This window comes from Nannospalax galili, unplaced genomic scaffold (assembly GCF_000622305.1).
Source record: "Nannospalax galili isolate Female #2095 unplaced genomic scaffold, S.galili_v1.0 scaffold44, whole genome shotgun sequence".
NCBI classification, from domain to species: Eukaryota; Metazoa; Chordata; class Mammalia; order Rodentia; family Spalacidae; genus Nannospalax; species Nannospalax galili.
Genome location: NW_008355789.1, coordinates 289274 through 313111, shown reverse-complemented (window position 1 = coordinate 313111; position 23838 = coordinate 289274). Strand labels below are relative to the sequence as shown.

The 23838-nt window shown below is 49.7% G+C and overlaps 1 protein-coding gene across 1 annotated transcript in view; it reads left to right on the top strand.

Annotated features, from left to right (window-relative positions):
* Lmo1 (LIM domain only 1) overlaps nucleotides 1-23459 on the top strand; it is a 37785-nt gene extending 14326 nt beyond the window's left edge. Inside the window, exons 3-5 of the mRNA XM_008853433.3 lie at nucleotides 17652-17865; nucleotides 20851-20976; nucleotides 23038-23459. Of these exons, the coding sequence (XP_008851655.1) occupies nucleotides 17652-17865; nucleotides 20851-20976; nucleotides 23038-23143 (446 nt within the window). The 3' untranslated portion in view covers nucleotides 23144-23459. The remainder of the gene's footprint in view (nucleotides 1-17651; nucleotides 17866-20850; nucleotides 20977-23037) is intronic.
* The last annotated feature ends 379 nt before the right edge of the window (nucleotides 23460-23838 follow it).

Genomic DNA, 23838 nt, shown 5'->3' with positions numbered 1-23838 from the left:
CTCTCTCTCTCTGCTGCATCTTTAAGTGAACTGCCATCCCTGGTGCCAGATGGGTAGGGTTGTCTGTGAATACCAGTGCATGTTTGAACTCTCCATTCTTTGGAATGCAAATAGACCTTGCCCAGGTTTTGAGTTAGATAGACTGCATACAAATCCTGCCTCTTCACACTCTGGTAACCAGGCCTGTGTTCCTGAAGAGAGCATGTAACATCCAGGCTGCCAGACCCCTCAGTGGCCTGGGGGTGGTGGATTAGTTACCACAGCTGTGATACAAATAGCTTAAAATTTAGCAACTTAATACAAAATTATCATCTCATTTCTGTGAGCCCAGGGCCCAGGGCAGCTTGACTGGATCCTCGGAGCCTCTCAGAGATGGTAATGAAGTGCCCACCAGGGCTGTGGTCTCCTCTCAGATCTGTCTGAGGAAAGGACCACTTTCAGCTCCCTCATTCACCTGCTATGAGGACTCTGTTTCTGACAGGTGGATTGGACTGGAGGCCTCAATTCCACACTGGCTGCCTAGTGTAAGCCACTGTCAGTTTTATTTCTATGGGCCCCTCCAACATGGCAGCTTGCTTCCTAAAGCCTTGAGGAAAGACTGTCTTTTCACAAGACAGAAATCCCAGCCCTGTCACCTAATCACAGTTGTGACTTTCCCTTCCTGCTACTGTGTGCTGTGTTTTCTTCCTTGGGTACAAGTCACAAGATCTAGCCCACACTCAAAGAAGTGATACCAGAGGACAGGATTGTTCAGAACTGTATTAGCAACTGGCCTGCCAGTGGTCAACTGTTACAGCTGGCATCTCAGGCCCCAGGTGTCCAACAAACTACTTGCTCCAGACCCTTGGAGGGGTTGGGGAGGGCCCTTCTCCCTATCTACAGCTGTTGGGTGAGGGCCCCCATCCCTACTTGCTGTTGCTAGGTAAGATGGGGACAGACCTATAAGGCAGCTTAGGCAAAGCAGCTCCACACAATTCCCTGTGAGAGAATGGGGCTCCTGAGGGTTGGAGCACTCCCATGGGTGCTTGAGGAGCATGGGTTTGAAAGCAGAATTCCAGCATCCCCATCCTGGCCCATTGCCTTCTAGTGTGTCCTTGGGCAGTCCAGTCCCCATTTACATCGGCAGGGTGGCTGGCTACTGAGGCCTTGTGCTGCTGTTGGGCTCTTTGCCTGTCGATGGAGGCTCTTCCAGGCAGCTATACACCCACCTCCCCTATCCAGAAGCCATTTCCCATCGATGAGGCCTCTTCTTGGCAGGTGCCAGGGCCCTGGGGAGCAGCAGGCAGGGGGCAGAAATCCCTGGGGCACCCGATTGCAACCTGGCACCCATCCAGGTGCAGAGTGTGGTGTTTTCACCTGCCTTCTTGCCCCAAGGAAGCCTTTGTGCTGCTCTTTGATCTCAGGTGGCTTTATCAGATTCAGGGCCAAACTGTGCCTTAGCCACAAGAATAATACCTCATTAGTATTATTGAAAATGCAAAGTTAAAAGAATCCAGAAAAAAATAAAATTGGTTGAAATAATTAACGCAAAGTAAAGCTGGCAGCAGCTAAGACTGCACCTGGTAAAATGTGTTATTGACTAAAAATTGACAGAAGAATCAAATCTTCCTGACAAAATTTAGAACCCAGAAGTTGGACTCCAGAAATATTTTCTGGTAGAAATAATTGCCATAAAAGAAATCTGAACAGTGGCAAAAGCTTTAATTTGTAAGATTTGATATGAGCCAAAAAAAAAAAAATCAACCAACAATCCCTTGAAAATTTTTAAAATAAAAATGGGGTTGGGGTGGTTTCACACTATTGGATAGAAAATTGATCAAGGAATCAAACTGACCTAATGAAATGTGCTGAGAACTACTTTCTTGATTAAAATCATCAGTGTTGGTATAATTATTATCAGAATACAGGGTTCAAGAACTAGGTCCCATTGTAGGAGCTTAGTAAGTCCCTTGAGTGGATAGAGAGAAAATGAGTAGGTTGACAGGTGACGGAGGTCCAGAGGAGGGCAGTGAAACTCAAAAGGATTCCTTTGTCCTGGAGAGAGGATGTGGAACCCTGAGTTGGTGGCTAGAGTGTAGTCAGTAGCTGGAGCTCCACTGGTGTGACCAAACTGCATGAGCTACACCTTGATTAGGAGCAGGGTAGGGGCTAAGGTCAATGGGAAGTCTTTGAAGGGCTTTAGGTGGAACCAAGACTCATGGTCAATTGACTTTTTATTCAGATCATTTTGGCCACTCTGTAGAGAGTAGATCAGGAGGGCTAAAGCTAGAAGAGGCAGAGAGGAAGCATGCCTGGGAAGGAGGGGTCCTTCTCTTTCTGTTACCCCCCCCCCACACCTCCTGCTCTTTGCCCTCAGCAGTTCTTTCTGCCTTCCTTTGGCTTCCTTCTTAGCTTGCAATCTGGGCCTGTGGAGGAGGGAGGAGGGAGAGGTCTGGGTTGGTCAGAGAAGAGGCAGTTGAAATCTTCCCCCAGGGTCATGGGCCCAGACAATGCAGATTTGAAATCTATAGAAGTCTTTAAATGAAACAGCATCTCCCTGTAGGCCTGGCTAATCACTGCAGAGGTGGCTTGGTTTTGGCTTGGGAGGTGGCAAGCATGGCTCTTGTCCCATTCCTGCTCTGCCGTCCTCTGTCTGTGAGATCTCAGGGAGTTATTCTAACACCCGCTGGAGTGTGACCCTGGGCAGGCCACTCCTCTGAGCTTCACTTTCCTTACATATAAATTAAGGCCCGAAGGCCGCCTACTGTCCCCTACACAGAACTCAAATGAGGGACAATATTTTATATGCTTTGCCACCTAGGTGACACTGTGCACCCCTGAGGAATTGTTGGTGGCTACATAAAGCCAGGAGTACCTGCCACATCTTCTTGCCACCGCTTACCCCAAGCATCCTCTGAGTACTAGGCTCCTTGGGACCTGGGAAACAGAAGTTCGGACAAATTATACGGGAGTTTCCCTAAGGAGCAGTTTCTTGAGATGGCATCCCATGATGATTCTGTGGCGATGTATGGAAGCCAGCCTCATGCCTACACAATGGAGACATATCAATTGACTTCAAGGCCCAAATGTCTTTCTTGCAAACCAGAGCTGTGCTGTCCCATCCATGAGGCCCTTTCCACATGTGAGAAACATGGAGGTTGGCTTGCCTCTGCGGACATGAAGCCTGTTGGCTATGACTACCTTCACCCTAGACTCTGGGACAGGTGACCATGCCTTGCCACAATGTGTGCCTGCCTCCCCCTGCTGGTCAGGGTCCTTCATCTTTTTGAGTCACCCTCTTAGACTAGCCTCAGAGGGTACTATCTGAGCCTAGTACAGTGCTCTTTCCCTCCAGAGGCATCCTTGCCACCTTCCCTCCTGGCCATGTGAATTTGCACATCCTGCCCCAGACTGGGCTCACGGGCCCCAGGTGGGACTCACAGGCACCCAGGAGAGGGCACCACTCTTCCCCAGCCTCCACTGTGACCTAATCATTATGCACATACCATTACATACTTCCTGTATCCCATACAATACATGCCATTCTGGGCGTGCCACAATGCACACACTCATGCTGCCCCACATAGAACAAATCTGCCCCACAGGAGTGCCCTCTTTGCAAATAGGGCATAGTCTCTGAAGGATGTAGGCATTTCAACAGAGAGCCCTGGGAAGATTAACGAATACAATCAGTACTTCATTCCTTTTCATGGTTCAATAATATTGTATTGCATGTGAATACATATTTTATTTATCAGTTTGTCAGATGATAAACATCTGGGTTGCCTCTGTTTTGCTTGTAGTGCATGATGCTGTTATAAACATTTAAGTGCAAGTTTTTTTGTGTGTGCAGACCAACATCTCCACTTCTCTTGGATAAAGAATACTTGGGAGTAGAATTGCTAGATCATATGAAAACTTTGTGCTTAGAGATGTTTATTTATATTGTGTATGTTGTATGTATGTGTACATGTGTGTTTGAGAGAATATATGCATGTCATCACATACATATGGAGGTCAGAGGACCACCTTGCGTATGGGGTATGGGTCCTTGCTTTCTGCCTTGTTTGAGACAGGGCCCCTCATGTACACAGTAGGCTAGCTCACCTGCAAACTTCCAGCAATTCCTGTCTCTGCATCCCATGTTCCTGTACGAGCACAAGGATTATGGGCTCTGATGATCAGAACTCAGGTCATCAGGCTTATCCAACAAATGCTTTAACCACTGATCTGCCTCCCCAGCCCAAGATATTTGTTCTTAAATGAACAGTGCTAGGAGTGTTTAGGAGGGAACCACCCTAGCTATCCGAGCTTCTAGAAGTGTTACCTGCCATCTGGTCTCTACTGGGTTCCTGGGATTCAGTGGAACCTTGCTGGCCTTGGTTTTCTGATCCATGAAATGGGATTAGTACTGTTTCTGCTCAACTCAAATCTTTCAAAAGTAATTCCCGCTTGCACAGCATGCGAATAATTGCAAAGTTCCCTGATTTCTTTAATTACTTGCATTCTTTTGCCCTGTAAGTTGGGTGTGACCACTTCTGTTTTACTGAAGCTTACAGACCCTAAAGAACTTGACTAAATTTACCTTGTTGGTCAGTAGTAACGCCTGAACTTGAACCCAGATATATGAGTCCTAAACCCTGACTGAACCCCTCAGATGCATCTGGGGAGGGGCCTGCCTGAGCAACTACCAGCTCTCTCTTTGGTCTTAGGTGCTGGAAATCAGAGCCCAGATCTGGCCAGCCTAGCAGTGTTGGAGCTTAAGGAACAAGAACTTTGCCAAAGTCTTCTTTCTAGCTGTGAGGCATTAAATAAGTTGCTGTGCCTCTCTGAGCTCTATTTCCTCATCCAGGAAGCTGAATTAGCAAATAGTGGCTCAACTACCCGGAAGGGACATTTGGGAAGATGTTGGCAGAAAGTGCCCCCTGCAGAGGGCAGTAGGTAAAGCACTCAAGGCCGAGTGAAGGGGGTGCAGGACAGTATGGGACCATCATGGGGAAGTGGCTGGCTTCCCGGCTGCTCAGAGCAAGCTGGAAGGAGATCTTACTTGGCCTGGCCAGGAAGGTGAGCAGAAGCACTTGGGAGGTCCCAGTGTTTTCCAGCCCCTGGCTGTCAGAAACCAAGAGGTCCCTAGAGATTCGCTCCCCTCCCCAAAACAGAGATGTGGGCAGCCCCCACTGGCGCCCCCATCCTCACCCCCAGCCTGTGGCCGCTGATGCCTGAAAGGGGGGCTTGCCTGACTGCCTCAGTTAGTCCGAGTGGTAATAAAACACTTTAAATTTATTGTGACATTTGGATTTAATTAAAAAGTACACACTTAGAGAAGTAGAACATAATGAGGAGAGAGGCAGGGTGGCTTTTCCCCTCCTTTCTTCCCCAAACTAATTAGCGTTGTATTTTAAATTGTTTATGTGCCGCTAATCATCGCAATAAATCATTTATACTGAAAAAGACACACTCGGCTGTGCCCGCCGCGCGGGTTCCGCTCGCCGGGCTCTATCGCTAACAAATTGATCTGGAAGTGAATTTATTAACCACTGGGGAAGAAATCATTAGTGCTTTCTCTAAACATTCCCCAGGTACGCTTTATTGCCGCAGTTTATGCTGTAACTAAAAGGAGCCTTACCCAGGCCTTCCCTGTAATTTTCTTGCGAAGCCGGCAGCCCGCTCCCAAGCTGGGGGCGGGGTGTCCCTTGCCTCCTTTCCTAGGTGTAGTCTGGGAACCCCAGCCTCCTTTCCCAGTGCTCCTTTTTTAAAAAAGGAACTCCTGGTGATGTTCGGCCTGTTACTTCCTTGCAGATTGCTTCATGGTCCTTCCGATCTATGTTTTAGGACTGTGGCTTAAGGTTAGGAGCTGGCCTGGGGTTTTGGAGAACTGTGGGGAGGCAGGGTCTGAGGGTAACCTAGGATCAGAGAATTTGTTATAGACCAGCTTCCTTACCCAGAGCCTGGGAGGAGGACATCAGCTATGGGTTGACCAAACTGAGCTGCCTAGAGCATCTTCCAGTTGATCTGATCTCCTGAAGTCTTCCTCTTGTAAGCCCTGTAGCCTTCTCCAGGGTTTGGCTGGAACACTCTGTTTTGCTCAGGTTGCTGGTGAGGGCCTACTGCCCTGTGCATCCCTGTGACCCCACAGTCCCCCAGACATAGCCTGACAGATGACAGCCTGACCAACAGGCTATAGACAGGGTGTGCCAACATAAACCAGATTATCACAGCCCTTAGCTGCTCTCTGCCACATGGGGTCTCAGGCCCCTCTCTGCTACCCTGGTGCTGCACTCCAGGCCTTCTCCCTCGGGTCTACTGAAAGGGAGGTTTATTCAAAACAAGGAACTTCTCCCTGGGAACCAAATGGCTGGGGGCAAAGCACAGAGTGTCCCTCTACTACCCCTCTCCTGGTGGCTAGCAGGTGTGCTCTGTTGTTTCAAGAAGGAAGCAGGACTTAGCAGCTGAGTAGGCCAAGCCTGGCTAGAGGGTCCCCTCTTTGCACCTGGAGAACACATTTAAAAGTTTGAATTCAAAATTGATTTTGAAGGGCCCTAATCTCTGATCCCCTGACGCTCATGGTGTGTCTGCAGCTCCTGCCAGACTCTCGTTTTCTGGTTCAGCGCGTTGGTGCTCACATCCCTGATGCTGTGAAATTGAGACTCTTCCGAGAGTCTGGGTCTTCCTCCTCCTCTGTGGAGATTGCAGGCCTCATGGGAGCCCTGTTTCATTAGATGAGCGACATGGGCTTTGTGGGTGCCCAGGGAGCAGCTGAGTCACTGTCCTGGAAACATGGCTTCCAGATGTATGCTCTCTGGTCCCCACAGCTGTGTGGCTCCAGGCAGCACATCTCTAAGGAACATGGGGCCTGTTTTCCATAGCCTGGTATGGAATTGGGGTACTCCAGACAGAAAGGCTTGGGCCTAGAGCAGTCTACAGCAAACTCCAGTTTCTGTTTCCTCTCACTGATTCCCAAAGGCTTAGCCTAGGCTAAGAGGGAAGAGTGATCATATTTATACATGCAAAGGACCTTTGGGTAAGAATTGAAGGGGCAAGATTTGTGTGGATAGTAGAAGGGTTCAGGGCAGAGGAAAGGACAGCTGCTAGCCTTCCACCAAGCACTGAGTTCTCTGCCTACCATTCTCCTAGGAGGTCAGAGTATTTATGCATAAAGGAGGCATGGAGTCGAGGTTTCCTTTCCTATAGTCTGAAGAGTCTGAAGGACAGGATTTCACTGCTCTGTTATCACAGGGATAAAGGGCTTCTCTTTGTTTTACAGCTAACACTTCTCCATTAGAACCCTGGGATGCACCTCTCAAAAATTTACTTGCAGGCTGGGGAGCCCAGGCAGTCAACTGCTTGCTGTGCAAGTGTAAAGACTTGAGTTCAATCCCTGGCACCCATAAAAGCTTGGTATAGGGCAGGGGTGTAGCTCAGCTACTAGAGTGTTTTCCTAGTATGCACAGAGCCCTGGATTCTATTCCTAGCACTACTACTAGGCTTGATGGCTCATTCTTGTAATCCCAGGATTTGGGAGGTAGAGGCAAGAGAACCAGAAGTTCAAGGTCATCCTCAGCTACATGGTTACGTTTGAGGCCAGTCCAGGCTATGTGAGACCCTGTCTCAAAAAAAAAAAGTGCTTGGCTCCTGAGGAACAACTCATAGGGTTGGCCTTCCTTTCACACTCATGTGCATACAAACTGTACAGACACAGACACAGACACACACACACACACACACACACACACACACACATGAGTTTGCTGTAGCAGGCAGGAACTAGGTCTTGCTACAGCTGACTCTGCCTTTTTCTTAGGGCCACAGAGCCACAGGTGACTTGGGCTTTGTGGCGGAGGGGCAGCAGTATTGACCAAGTCCTCCGCCCCCATGGGCGAATCTACCCATTCTGAGCAGTGGATGATTTCCAGTAATAGTTGGATAGGTGCTATTCAGTCTCTTCATTCATTAGTTGAAGTAATGCTTAGAAAGTACTGCTTTGAGACTCAGTGCTAGGGAGACAGTGGTCAACAAACAGGGCCTCAAGAATTACACCTTCTGGGAGGCCTCTGTTTTAGAGAGAGAAATCATTTTCCCAATACGCTCACTGAAGAAAAACAAAAGCAATGACAAATCATGACAAAATTCAGAAGGAAATGACTGGGCAGGGAAAAGGGTGGTTTAAGTAAGGAAATACAGGTAAGACAGTCCTCTGCCCACACTTAAGGTGAAGTTTCAGGATGAGAAGGGTCAATCACTGAAGAGGCAGGAAAGAAATTCGCATATGCAAAGGCCTTGAGATAGGAGAGAGAGCTGGAGAGTGGCTGGAGCTCAGTGTAGGAAGGGGAGGTAGAGGCCAGACCACATGAGGCTATCACAGGCTACATGAAGAGCCTGTGTGCTATGCTCAGCCCATTGGGAAGTGTAGGAAGGTTCCAAGCTAGGCAGTGACCTGACCTGGTTTATTTGGAAAGGGTCCTCCCACTGCTGAGTAAAGAATGTGTTTGTGGGGCACCAGGCTGGGGAGAGCCATGCTGATGGTGTGGGGGAAGATGGCTGTGGAGAACTAGGCATATAGCTCAGTGGGTAGAATGCTGGCCTAGCATGCAGGAAGCCCAGGGTTCAATCCCCAACACTGCATAAACTGGGCATGGTGGAACATGCCTGTAATCCCAGTACTCAGGAGATGGAAGGGGGAGGATCAGAAGTTCAAGGTCATCCTCAGCTACATAGGGAGTCCAAGGCCATCCCGGGCTACTCCTGTCTCAGAAATTAAATAAATAAATAAGGCTTTTGAAATGTAGAGAAACAGCTAGGATGGGGAGTAGGACGTGTGTGCGTGCGTGTGTGTGTGTGTGTGTGTGTGTGTGTGTGTGTGTGTGTTGCTGCATTCTTTAGGAGCATGGGGTTGGGGGGTGGTGATGGTATGGGTACCATGAGAGGAAAATGAACACAGGGCACAGAGGCCAGGCTTGGGTTTGGAAATCAGGGTTTCTAGTTCGGACCTGTTACTTCTGAGGTATGTCTTAGACTGTAGGGATGCCGAAAGAATCAGAAAATGATACCCATTGCTGTCACAGAGAGGGAGAGCCCACAGCAGACACTTCTCCTATTAAGTTAAGCCTCATTCCAAAGGGCGAACTCCAGTGAGGACACACAGCTTCCTGTGTATCTGGGTCCTTCCTGCAGAAGACCAAGGGAGGCTGTGAGAAGTATTTCCTTGAGAAGCTGTCCCAGAATCTTAGATGTCCTCTTAGCCCTTGTGCAGGTTCTTGGCTGACTCCTGGAATGTTTGTGTCTCTACAAAATCCCTGAGCTGAACCCCAAGCTCTCCAGTAATGGTATTAAGAGATGGGGTCCTCAAGGGCAGAGCTCATGATTGAGATTAGTGTCCTTGTGCATGGGACCCCATCCCTTCTGCGATGTGCGGTCCCAGTGGGAAGGCAGCTATGAACCAGGAAGCAGGCCCTCATCAGACATGAATCAGCCAGTGCCTTGATCTTGACTATTCCAGCCTCCAGACTGGGAGAAATGTCTGTTGATCATAAGCCATCAGCCTCTAGTGTTCTGTGATAGGACCCCAGGTGAGCTAAGCCCATCCCCAAGGCTGTTGTCCTACTCTGGACTATGCAAGACTCCAACTCCCACTGTAAGGGAGGCCTCACCTCAGCACCTTCATCTCTACACATGTGAGGTCACAGGGGCTCAGAGTTTAGATGCAAGATGCTAAGGATAGGCTGCTTCCCCCAAAGCCCACTGCAGAAGTACCTCCTGCTTCCCCTGCTACACTAGAAATGGCCTTGGAGCTCCGCCCTGCTCAGCCTGAGTCAGTACCCCAGACCCCACCCTGCCCTCCGCTGTCTCTGCAACTTTCTTCATGAATAGGTTTCATGTGGGGTCCATGTGATATTCACTTTTCCCTATAGCTTAGGAAAAAAGACATGAGGCCACCTATGGCCCCAGGATAGGGCTGGCCGGGCATGGGTTCTTCCTGGCAGTGGCCAGGCTCTGTGGCTCCCCCTGGTCACTCCCAGGCTTGCCCTGGGGCAAGTTGCATGAGTTTTCTGACCATTGGATCACAATGAGTGTGAGTTCACAAATGGAAAACTCCTGGCCCACAGCACTCAGAAAGGGGGGATGTGTAGTGTTATCTAGTGGAGTGGGACAACACCAGCAGCAGGGTCTAGGGACGCTCCAGGCAGTCCTTTCTGTGGTGAACTACTGAGACCAGGGGGACCTTGGCACTTTAGAGAAGACAAGCATTGTGGGGCTACCTCTCAATATCTTGTCCTATGCCAGGCTCCTTCCAGAACTTCCTGGGCCCCTTCCATCATCCACACACATGCCTGTGGATTGAGCCTCCCCCTCCACTCCTATCACCCAGGGTCCAGGACCTAGGAATAGAGCTGTTGGTTCCTAATATAGACATAAGTTTTCTTAGCTGATTGTCTTAAGCTGTTGTGCCAAACATTGTTATAATTACTTCATTTCTGTTATCTAAATTAATCTTCAAAATAATTCTCTAGCATAGTCTGTCCTCATTTATTAAATGAGTAAACTGAAACAAAGCTGGGAAATGACAGCCAGAAGGCAAGCTGAGGCCACATGTCTTCAAATGTCCTCCCCTCACCCCCTCTTCTCTCATGGTCCCTAGAGAAAACGAGTCAGAAGCAAAGGTGTCAGTCTCTCCACAGAGCCAATCATCATCCCATGAGCCAAGCCTCCCAGACTTCGTCTCTTTGTCCCAGTAGGAAACTACAGGCCAGGGGAGCCTCCGCTTCCCTCCCTTACCTGGCCCAGAAAACACCATCCCTCAAATGGGCTCACAGAGGGGGCAGTAATGAGTGTGGGCCAGGTGACTGCGGCCACGCATTCCAACAGTTGTTCTCCTTGGCTTTTGATTCCAAATGAGTAGGAAATGCTATTAGTTCAGTCCTCGCCTGCCGCGTGGCAGGGCCTGGGATAGGAGTGCAGTGAGACGAGAAATTGTGGAGATAAAACCCGTGTGAAATGGAGGCCTACTCACTGGCTGTGTGGGCCTGTGCGGAATGGAGTCACCTCTGAGAAAACGAGATTGAGAGAGATGCTGCAGAATTAGATTACACTTTCAAATTTCCTCATTCAAGGGTGTTGACACCTAGCAGGGGCACAGACCGGCTCTGCTGGGGACCTTCTCTGCAGCTCCAGGTCTGGGATGGGCCCAGGTAGATGGCAAGAACCCCAATCCATGAAGCCCACTGACCCCTACCCTAGCAGCCGAGGCAGGAGAGGATGGCCAGTCCGATGGAGTTTCTGATGTTCTCTGCAGATTCATGTGAGTGAACCTTGGGGGCTCATGGTTTTCCATTTCCTTCCATTTCCAGGGGTCATGTTGGGAGCTTTTGTTCAAATCAGAACTTGATTTTGAGTGATGCCTGTGATGGACTGTGGCATCTATATGCATTTGTGCCTGGGTATGTATTTACCTGAGCACACCAATACATGTGTGAATCAGCACATGTGTGCTCGCATACATGAATGTATTTTCATGCAAGTTACTAAAGCTTTCTGGGCACTGGCAGAACTGATCTGAGGAGAATCAAACAAATACAGCTCATGAGAACTTGTATAATCCTATGCATATGGACAAGTATGTGTATGGTCTACCCATGTGTCCTATGGCTGAGTGGCCTGCATCTGTATACCTTCCACTGCCTTCCAATCTTCATAAAGTCTCCTGTGTGAATCTCTTAGCACCTAATCATATAACCCCATGTCGGGGCAGAGGAGTCAAGTGTTTGGGCCCTAAAGACAGACTATCAAGGTTCAAATCCCAGCTCTTGTTTTCTACTTACTGACAAGTTAGGAGCCTTTCCTTTGCCTCACTTTCCTGTTGTTAGACGGTAATGATAACACTTACATAACAATGTGAGTAAAGCCCTTAGGGTGCTAGGTCAGACTACCCAGCCCAGGATCCCTGCCTATCTACAGGGTGGGGTGCTCGTGGTGAGGGAAGGGAGCCCTGAACCACATCCGGCCGCCATGTTGTGCTGTGAGACTCCATATAGGGCCTGCAGCTGGCTCTCATTTGCCTGGCCTGCTAAGGAATCAGCACAGAGGCCCGCTGAGGATTATGGGAGATAACAAGTTTATACATGTCTGAGCCCCCAGAACTCACCTCAGAGCCCCAGAGGGGCCTTCTCTTGAGCCCTAAAGCCAGCCTCTCCCACTCGGCTGGCCACTGGAGCCAGCTGCACTGACCACTAGACTAGCCTCTGAATGACACTGAACTCTAGCTAAAGCCCGTGTGTCTTTAACCACAGTTTCACATTCAAATCAGTTTAGTGTTCTGCAAAATAAGTGTCCCTCATATTGTAGGGAGCTGACATAGTGTTATGACTGAGGTTGAAGTTTCCTGTGTGCTGAGTGGGGTACCACTCAAAAGAGCTCACTTTTGACAGCCAGACTTGGCTTGTCCTAAGGATTCCTTTACAACCCACGGTGACTCTGAATGCGGTACTGTTTTCGTGCCCATTTAACAAAGAGGAAAACTGAGGCACAGGATTAATTAAGAACACCACAGGCAAAAGTGTCAGACAAATCCAGATGGAGGAATAGTCCATGAAATGGATGGCCTGTCTGCCACAAAAGTGACAGTGTCTTCAGATGCAAGGAAAGGAATCCTTCCAGGTTCAAGTGGAAGTGGAATGCAAGGCTAAAAGTTATTACTGGGAGAATGAATAAAACATGAATGAGGTACCCAGATTAAAGAATAAGCAGTTATAATTTCTGGAGTGTGTGTGTGTGTGTGTGTGTGTATACGTGTTTTGTTTTGTTTTGTTTTGTTTTGTTGAGACAGGGTCTCATTGTGTATCTCTGGCTGACCTGGAACTCACTATGTAGACTAAGCTGGCCTCAAACTCAGAGATCCACCCACCTCTGCCTTAGGAGTGCTGGAATTAAAGGCATGCACCACCACAGCTGCTAATTTCCAGGTTTTGATCATTGTACTGTGGCTGTGTAAAGAGGATATCCTTGTTTTTAGCAACATACTTTACATACCAAAAGAATCTAAGGGGTATAGAGACTACATCTCTAAAACCAACTTTTAAGATGATTCAAGGGCAAAAATGTACAAGTAAATAAAAATAAAGGATAAAGCAAATGGATACACAGTAATTATCCTATTGCAACTTTTCTAGGAATTAAGATTTCTTTAAAAGTTAAAGAGAAAGCCTCGTACAGTGGTACATGCCTGTTACCCCAGCATTTGGGAGGTGGAGGCAGGAGGATAAAGAATTCAAAGTAATCCTTGGCTACATAGTGAGTGTGAGGCCAGCCTGGGCTACATGAAACTGCCTCAGAGCTAGAGAGATAGCTCAGCAGTTAAGAGTGCATACTGCTTTTGCCAAAGACCTGAGTTTGGTTCCCAGCACTCATGTGGGGAGACTCACAACAGTATGTAACTTCAGCTTCAAGGGATCCAGTCCCCTCTTCTGGCCTCTGCAGGCACTGCACACACATGCACTTACCTACCCAGAGGCATATACATATACACATTAAAAATAAAAATTAAACAAAAATGTCACAGGTTCAGGTCAAGAAGGTGAGGTGCATAGTTAGAGGGCTTGTTCCAAGCCTCCATTTCCCCTAAGGTCTGAACTCCTACCCCCTAGCCTCAAGTCCACTGTTGACCCTGCCCTTTGGGGGACAAAGAACATGGCCTAGATCATGGAATTTCTTCCTACAGAAGTTACAAACACCAGCCCTGGATCAGAAATTAAGCAAGATCCTCTGGTGGGCTGGCAAGGGTAGAGTTCCACGGTTCTGTCAGCAGCAGGCTGAGCAGTGCCAGTTGAATGCACTGGCGTGTGGGAGAGTTCCTAGGTCTCCAGCACTGGCTGCAGGGCTCTCTAGCAGGGGCCATCCCTGGGGTGTGGTCCACAGTGACCTGTGGCTAGGGGAAGTAGACACACTGAGATGGAAGCCTGGCTTTGCAGAAAGTGGCAGAGACAGTGTTCTCCCTAGGCTCAGGTGTCCATGGTGAAGCCCACTGACGTGGCTACTTGAAGAAGTCCATAAGCTGATAGTGAGGAGCAGCTTGGGCTGGGCTGGATGAGTGGGAGTTGCTGAGGCTGTACATCTGGCTGGCAGGTAGCTCTGGAGGTCTCTGTGAAGACAGCCTTCCTCCAGAGTGGAAGGAGAGGTGGGGGACAGGACTGAAGACCTCTGGCAGTCCCTCCCCATCAATGGAGTGTCTGGCTTTGCCCCAGATTGCAGAACTGAGGGTGTCTGGCTGCCGATGAGTCAGACCCGGAGGCTTCTCTGAAGCCTGGCTACTTTCCTCCATCAGTCCTGCTGCATCCCTTCCTGGGGCAAAGCAGGACTGCAGTTTGGCCTGTCTCCCTTCAAATGTCATTCCCTCTATATTCTGAGAATTGGGGGTGACATAGGGGCCCAGTGAACTGATTATTTTGCCAGGCTCAGTATGTGCTCCTGAGTGTGTACCTGGGCATGTGTGCAGGCACAAGCAGCCTCCATTGTAAAAGATGGGTGTTTTCATGGGTGAGTAGTAATTACTGGGTAATGCTTTAAAACCTTTCCTGAAAGAGTACAAAGCTGGTTTTTTTTTTGTTTTGTTTTGTTTTTTCTTTTCTTTTTTTTTTTTTTTCCTGAAGTCAGGAGTACTTAAAAGGATTACCATGTAGATTTGATTTTTAGATAACACTAAAATGGATCCCAAATGGACTTCAGTAGAGGGCTGCTATCTCCCTAATGGAAAGTGCATGGCCTGAGGCTCTGCTCCCAGAGCCAGCAGGGGAGGGACATGGGGCGGACTGAAGGGGGCTGGCAGGCTGGCAGGCTAGAGAGGGTTTGGGAGACAGGAGTGAGAGCCCTATCCTCTGGGGATCATCTCCTTCCATTTGGGGAACAGGAGGTTGTAGCTATACTCCCTTAAAGCCCCTTCGCCTTCCCAGGAGAGTGTTTTTATATCTTTTGGCCTGGCCCTGGAAAGCCAAAACCACTCCAGTGGGAAGCAAGGGTTATTTCCATTTGCCTTTCTGGGCAAGTGAGGGAATCAAGGCCCAGAGGCAAGTCCATGGGCTGTGGACCACTTGGCCACAGGATCCAGGTCCACCCTGGGACAGTCACTCCTGAGATAGGCTTCTCCCATGACCTTGGCCTTTTCGAGTGAAAAATGTCAGTGGTCCTAGTTTACCTTGGTGTCCAGTGTCTAGGTGGACATAGGACACTTCAGCAGACTTATGAGTTCTGTAAGAGTTCTATAGAACTCAGGAATCAGTTTCAGACCCACTGAAGCCTTGTTCAGACCTCTTAGGTAACCTATGTGTGGCAGGCCCACCCAGCTTGGGCACAGGTAGGGAGGGATAGAGGAGCATCTTGCGGTATTACTCCTCAAGGCTTCCATAGGGTCCTCAAGCAGTGGGACACCGGTCACCTTGCAGCCTCCACAGCCAGGCATGCTGAAGCCTAAGGTTGGAATGCCGGCCAGCCTGTGAAAATTCAAGAGGGAATTGGGATAGACACTTCTAGTACTGGGGTCTCCACTGTCCTCTTTCATTAGGAGGTATAGCTTAGTAGACTAGAGGCTTCCCCAAGTATAAATGAAGTTACTCACCCACCTGCTGGTAGTTACCCAAGTATGGAGCTAGGACAGGGACTACAGGGAGAGGCTGGGCCTGCTACATGCTAGGTGAGCAAGAGAGACACCGGTTTTGAAAAGACTCAAACAGCCCTGGCTTGTGATCTGAGTTAGCATTTATATACACAGCTCTGCTGGCTGGGTACTCCCTCCACAGTCTTCCCATTCTTGGAGACCCAGGCCTCCTCCAGACACAGCTATTTTAACCTCCCTCTATTTTCCTACCTCATCCCTCCCTGTAGGCCGGGCCTTAGAAAGAACTCCTCAGTCCCCTCAACTCTCATGGAACCTGCTCTATGGGCAGGGCTAGGCCCTCTTAGAGGAGACACAGGCAAGCCCAAGGACAGCGTCATCCTGAGCCCTATCGCTCACTCAGACCAATTAACCTTCAGAGCGGCATTAAGGAAATTAGGCAACACACTTCACAGCTAACAGACAGGGTCCTATGGGGACTGAAGGAAGGAGGGAAGAGGGAACCAACCTCTTACCTGCCAAAGGCAGCCTTGGGACCTCCTCCTCTGTGTCCTTACCTGTTCCTTTGGTCCTGCACTATTGCAAGCCTGGGTTCTCTCCTTGCATAGAGGGTTCCCCTGGCCCAGAGGCCAACCTCCTATCCTGCAGCAGAGGAGGAGGCTAGACCAAGAAAGAGCACAGTATAAGAAAGAGTCCTGGGGCCAGCTCCATCAATGGCTTATAATAATCCTTCTGGCCACCCGTAGAAGCAGAGCATCTGTCTGGAAGACGGGAGGTCCCTCTGACCTGACATCTGTGAGCCTGAGGCCCCTAGGTGGTAGGTTCTCCCCAGAAGCCAGAGGACATATCCCTTCCTGAAGAGGGAAGGGAAAGGAAGGGATGTGGATCAGCAGCTGGGCCTCTGGGCAAGCACAGAGTGAGGGTTGGGGGTGGGAGAGAGACCCATGGATGGGAACTGAACTCCAGCCTTGGAAAGAGCAGGGACCCTTTGGACAGGATGGGACCAGTGGAAACAAAGACCCCACACCTGCTGGAAAGTTGGATAGGTAGGGGAGGGGGGAGCTCAGCTGGTTATGCCTTGGTTGTGAAAGGAGTTGGCCTTTAGCCTACCCTCACCTTTCTTGAGGAGCTGGTTCTCAAACAGCCCTCCCTATGAAGTCATAGGTTGGGTTTTGGAGAGCTGTTGTGCTTCCTTCCCAGTCCCATCTTCATCTCAGCCACACCCCCTGGCTACCCCTGAATGTCCAGGCCTCTGGACATCGAGTGTCCCCACTTCTTCCTCAATTGCCCTTCCCCATGGTCCTAGGGGAATGGGCCAGGCATGTGTGCCTGCGTGTGCATCCATGCCCACACCTGCACATCACACTTGTCCAGAGGTGTGAGTGTATGTGCTCATCTGTCAGCAGGCTCTGCCTGCACTGACTGTACCCACTGAGTCTTACCTGACACCTGTTGCTCCTTGTATGTTGGGAAGCTCTTGTGGGCTGGGAGGGAGCTGGGGGCTCAGAGATTCCTGTCCTGGGAGCAGGAACCAGACTCCAGAGGCTCCAGAGCCTCCCTCAGGCCAGGTGCACGTTTAACTCTGGCTGACACATTTCTGAGGGAACCTCACATTGACCCTCACTCCTGCCTCCTTGAGCCTCCCTCTTCCTTTCCAACACTTCAGTTATTCCACTTCTGCACTTGTGGACCAAGTAGTCAAATGCACCTTGATTGTTGTACTATAAAGAAGACTTGAGAGGATGAGGAAGACCTGGGAGGGAATCTTAGTGGATCTCATTCTTAGGCCTGTTGTGATCTGTGACTGTGTTTGGAGGACTTGAGCCTGTCTGGATCAGATCACACAAATGACAGTGGTTGGGAAGGAGGGGAAAGGCTCAGGGAGGCCAAGCTGGTGGTAGCCTGCAGCCTTTATAGGGCTCCCAACAAGGAAAATAAATAGGCTGTGCAAAGGCCAGGCTTGGGGTTGGGAAGAAGTAGAAAGGAGGGACTCCCGGACCCCAACTTAGAAGAGGCAGCTGAGAGAATGAACCAGAGCTCTGTGCCCATCTGTCTGTCTGTGTGTCCACTGTAGGTGTGCCAATGCTGTCCGTCCAGCCTAAAGGGAGGCAGAAGGGCTGTGCCGGCTGTAATCGCAAGATCAAGGACCGCTACCTGCTGAAGGCGCTGGACAAGTACTGGCACGAGGACTGCCTCAAGTGTGCCTGCTGCGACTGCCGCCTGGGTGAGGTGGGCTCCACCCTCTACACCAAGGCCAACCTCATCCTGTGCCGGCGTGACTACCTGAGGTGGGTTCTGTTGTCAGCCTCCCCGTCCTGCCCAGCGTGCAGAGTCCCCATCCTTCCAGGCCTGTGTGACTCTGCCCCATGCTCTAGACCAGGCAGCCTGTGTGCACTGCCCATGTGGTCCCTCTTTTCTTCACCACCTCATGCCAGTCCCTCATTCTCTAAGATAAATCTTCCCTGTGGTCACTAGCCTGCTTCAACCTCTGCCTGGTGTTTCTTACACATCACCTCTGGGAATCCAGGTACGGACACTTCAGAGGGGCTTGTAGGAGCAGATGAAGCTATTCAGACATGTCTGGGCCTTCTTCCCTAGTGGAGTCTCCTGCTCACCTCTCCCCAGAGTCCTCCGTTTCCAGGTGGTGCTGGGATTAGACTCCCATTTGCCTGAGCAGGAAACCATACCCTAGGACAGGGATTGCTAGTGCTTTTAAAGACCTGGGTTTGAAGGAGCTCTGAGCCTTTAGCTTAGAACCTTTCCTCTGTCCATCATTTACCCCCTGTGAAGCAGTGGAAAGAATCCTGCTTCCCTTCCTTGCATTCCTCGGAGTGCTCACCCCCTCCCCTACAACCTGGATCCTATTCCCTGAGGCTGCCTTCCCCAATTAACCCTCCCTTAGGCCATTTATGACATCAGCAAGGCTGGAAGGAGGCCATGAAGCAGGGGCCTTGGCTGTGGCCCAGCACCTACATTTGGCTCTGTCACAGGCTGCTGGATGGTGGCCGGGCCTTGTGGGGAAGGAAGGCCTATCTCATTAATTAATAGGTTGGGGTGAGGGCTGGTGGGGCTCTTGCTCAAGTAAGGGCAAGATGGAGGAAAGCAGGGTTATTGGCAGAAGGTCCCAACTTCCCCCAAAGAGCCTGAGATTTACCCTTTTGCACCTTTCCTTTCAATGCTTGCCTTTTGCAAGAGATTTTAAGAAAATTTATTTTTATTTTACATGTATGAATGTTTTGTCTGCATTCATGTAAATGTACCATGTGTGTGCACTGCCTGCAGAGGCCAGAAGAGGGCGTTGGATTCCCCTGGAACTGGAGCTACAGATGGTTGTTAGTTGCTATGTGGGTTCTTTACCTGGGTCCTCTGCCAGAGGCACAAGTGCTCTTAACCACTGAGCCACACTGTGGCTGCCTGTCTGTCTATAGATATGTGCATATAGGAAGTTGTGAGCTGCCATATGGGTTCTGGGAACTGAACCTGGACTCTCTGAAAGAGCAACAATTGTTCTTAACTGCTGAGCCATCTCTCTAGCCGTGCAAGAGATTTTTTTTTTTTTAAAGCGATGGAGCGTAGTGCTTCCAGGGTGGGGAGGGAACTGAGGCTGGGGCCAGGGGCAGCAAAGGGGCCTTCAAGTCTGGAGGTTTGGGATATCAACCTGGGCAGTTGAACTAGCAGGCTAGGAAGAGGGGACTATTTATCAGATGGCCTGCTATTGGGACTGGGGAAAGGCATGCCATGACATAGGATGCACTTGTCAGGAAAGAAGCACCCACGACACTCTAGAATGTGCAGCCACTCGAGGCTGGAAGCTTTCTTCTTGTGTGTTTACAGAGCTAAGGAATGACTTCTGGGGCCAGGTAGGCCGGTAGGTTGGAGAAGGATGGCTGCCCAGAGCCTGGCCCTTTACAGCAACTACTGGTGACAGAAAAGGCCTCCATTGGCAGGCAGATGCTGTGGTCCAGCCTTTGTCTGCCTTTATCAGAGCCAGGCTGGTCTGCAGGTGCCTGAGCCTACACTGGACAAATCAGGAATTAGAGTCCCCCTCTCCCTGTGCTTGTCAGTCCCCTGCCTCACTTAGGACTTGCTCAACAGAAAAGAAGCTAGGAAGGACCTTCGTTGGCTCAGACCATTGGGGCATCTAGCCAAGAACTGAAGAACTGTTCTGAATGGGGAGAGTGAAATCCTGTCCCTAGAGCTTTGTAGCCAGCAGCTGAGGGGAGGGATACCCCCCTAGGATTCCCCAACAAGAGACCATTGTGCCAGGTACCCTTGAAACTTCCTTTGAGGATTGGTTCTGTGTGAGAAGTATCTTTCGGCCGGATTGGATCCAGCATCCTCATTTTATAGGAGGATAAACTGAGGTTCCAAGAAGGAAAAGAAGACATAGGCAAACGAGGCAGTGAGGTCAAGGCAGAAAATGATTTAATAAAGCATTGTACATTTATCTCATATTTGAGACATGTAAGCCAGGTTAGCTTTGAACTCACTGTGTAGTCAAGGATTACCTTCAACTCCTGTTCCTCCCGTCTCCACCTCCTGAATACTGAGATTATAGATATGGGCAACCACACTAGATTTATGTGGTGCTGGGAATGGCATTCAGGGCTTTCTGCATGCTAGGCAAGTACTCTACCAACTGAGCTACCTCTTCAGCAAGCACTATAATTTAAAGGCATAAAGGATGGGGCTGGTTCAGTGGCATGGACTGTTCTCATGGAGGAACCAGGCCACATTCCCCTGGCGAGTTGTTTATCTCTGTGTGACTCATTCTTGTCTTGAAAATGGGGCAGGTGATACATGTGTCTACCTCATAGGGCTATATTGGGATCAAATGAGGTGATCTTTGTAAGCTCTTAGAACATCCCTGAACTACAGGCTAAGTTAGGGTCAAGGTTAGGTAGTGCATTGTCTTGTGAGTATATGTTTTCATCTTTGACGGTTGAGATGACTGGGGCTCAGAGAGACTTTCCAAGGACACACAGTACATCATGGGTAGAATGCCTCTGACGCTTCAGCCTGTATGGATCTGAGGTCCTTGCTCAGTGTAGCCTACCCTAGTACTTGAGGGACCCCAGGAAAACCTGGAATGAATTTAGGATGAGTGGTGTTAGGATCACCTGAAACCTGATTTGGCAGGCTCTAGATAGAACAGCTAGTGCCTTTACCCCTTGGCCATGCTGACCTGACCCCCATAGGCTGGAGACTGGACAGGATTCTGGGTGGAGGCAGTTCCCTGGCAGACCCTGGAATCCTCTGTGCTCTTCTGGCAGGCTCTTTGGCACCACAGGAAACTGTGCTGCGTGCAGCAAGCTGATCCCAGCTTTCGAAATGGTGATGCGGGCACGAGACAATGTGTATCACCTTGACTGCTTTGCCTGCCAGCTCTGCAACCAGAGGTGAGTGCCGGACCCTCAGCCAACCCAGTACACTCCCAGAACTCAGCCTGAGGTTGCTGGCTGGGCCCAGAGTACGGAAGAGACATGCATGCAAGTGTGGGTTCTGTGTATGTGACTGGTATGCATGCTGTTGTTGTTTTGTGTGTGTGTGTGTGTGTGTGTGTGTGTGTGTGTGTGTGTGTGTGTGTGTGTCTCAAAACTGTGTGATGAGGGGTGTACTTTCTTTACGCATATATATTGCCTAAACCCTGTGATCAGAGGTGTACATTCTGTACTGGCATATACATTGGTATGGCAAATTTCTGTATGAATTTAATTAGAGGGTATGCATGAGTTTTCTGTGTATATATAGTGTCATAGTGTGAGTGTATATGTGCATTTGGAGGGAATTGTTTGTGATAGGGTCTTACGTATCCCAGGCTGGCCTCAGACTTGCTATGTAGCCAAGGAGGACCTCAGAAGATCCTCTTGCCTGTACCCCCTGAGTGATGGGATTATAGGCATTAGGCATGCCTGGTGTGTGCATTGCTGGGGATTAAACTTAGTGCATGCTAGGCAAGCTCTCTACCAACTAAGCTACATCACCGTCCCAAGTTAACTATTTTTTGGCCTTTTTTTGGGGACAAGGTCTCCTTGTAGCCCCAACTGGCCTGGAACTCCCTATGTATACCAGGCTGGCCTTGAACGCACAGAGATCTGCCTGTCTCTGCCTCCCGAGTGCCGGGATCAAAGATGTGCACCACCATGCCTGACAACTCCAATTTTTTATATTTATTTGGTCTCATATAGCCCAGGCTGACCTCAAACTATGTATGTAGCTGAAGATGACCTTGAACTCCTGATCCTCCTGACTCCACCTCCCAAGTTCTAGGAGCACTGGGATTATAGGAGCACACCACCATGCTCCGGTATATATGTGCTCATATGTGTATTTTAAATGCTTGTGTATATGTGGACCAGTTCATGGAATTAGTGTGCATGTGACTGTAATTGTCTATGCATAAGGGTGTGTGCATACTGTGTGTATATGATGAGGTGAGGATGCATGTGCACATTTTAATCATGTAGATGCAAGTGATAGCATGAGTGTGACATGTATAACTGTCTACATATGCTGGTGTATACAATCCAGTAAGAAGGCGCTTTCAGGCCCACAGAGTTAGAGGTCGCCTCAGAGAATATCCTCATGACCCTACTCCTGTGAATCTGTTGCAGTCCCCTCTCTTTTGTGAGTTTTTGGGTTCTATTCACTGTCCCAGCCCTATGGTAGGCCTTAGGGGATTTAAGGAGTCACAGTCTTCATCCCTGGCTAGGGCTTACCAACAAAAGCAGGACCTTTTCTTAAGAGTCCAAATGTTCCTGAAGTGAGGTCCAGAGGGACCTACAGGAATCACTGGGTTGGCTGGGACTCTGACCAGACCTCCTCCTGGGAGGGCTCAGTGAAGTTCTATCGCCACCTGGTGGTTAGACTGAGAACTGCAACTGGGACTGGGTCAGTGACCCTGGGGCTTAAGGTCTCAGCCAACAGGGGACATCTTTGAGGAGAGATTTGATATTGCCCTCCCCTCCTCTTTCCACCCTTTCAGAGGACCAAGGGAGCCAAGTGTGGATTTCCTTGGGTTGGAGAATAAACAGTAGACCGAAAGGATGAATGCCCTGAGAGGGAAGGCAGAGGAATGGAAAAGTCTGCCATTTTATCCCTCCCTTCTCCCATCCTTCTTTCTCCATCTCTACTCGGTTTACTTCTGTTCCTGGGGCTTCTCTTGTACTCTCTCTGGGACTAGGATAAATGGTCTCTGTTCTTCCTGCATTCCCTTGGGTGATCTAATGATGGGAGGCCTGTGGCTTGACTACCTGTCTGCCCCACCACCCCACGTGGCAGCACCTGGCTGTAAGGACTTGATCAAGCTTGCTGTGACATTTCTGCCATCCCTTCTGGAAGGTTCGAGTAGCTAACTCTTCGTTCCACCACCTCCTACATGTCCCACCTCCTAAGACCCTGGGACCACTCCCCATTGGGACCTCTCCTATAGCCTTATTTTATTGCTTGGATTTTTCTAGATTTTGCGTGGGAGACAAATTCTTCCTGAAGAACAACATGATCTTGTGTCAGATGGACTATGAGGAGGGGCAGCTGAATGGAACCTTCGAATCCCAGGTTCAGTAACACCTGGTGCCTGGCCTCCAGGCCCATCCGTCCATCTGCCCGCCTGCCTGACAGGCTGGCCAGCTACTCTGCCTGCGCGGGCTGGCCAGCCGCTGTCCTGCGAGTTAGAACTTCATCCTCAATGGGAGGGTGGCATTTTCTCCACCTCCATCACCCGTCTATGTGGGACCCCTCCTGGGGCTAGGCTCGGCCTGTACAGTCTGTCTTCTGTATATAAATGGGAACATTTATTTTATGAGAAATGTAATGCGATTTTATTACTGGCGTGGATTAAACTTATGAATGTTTCCGGGGATATGACTCTGCGTTGTTCACATGAGTGGGCCAGAGCTGGCACGCTCTCACCTCTACTCCTGGGGGGTTAGGATAGAGCAGGCAGTGGGCTCCAGCATATGCTGTTGCCCAGCAGGGGAGGGGAGCACTAGTTTGGTTTTAGTGGCCAGAGGACGGGAATAACTCAGAGTACCCAGGCCATAGGTGACAGCAGGTGTCCCCCCTCCCCTGCAAATGTACATCCTGACCCTGTGCAGACCCCTAAAAATAGGGACAGGATGAGGCCCCATGGAACCCCACTGGAACACATAGCAGATTTTGCAGATGGATACCTAGCTAGCTCTTCCCTGTTCCACAATAAGGTCTTGAGCCCCTCTCATGGCAGGACCCTCCTGAAGCTCCTCCTCCTTTTCACACTGACA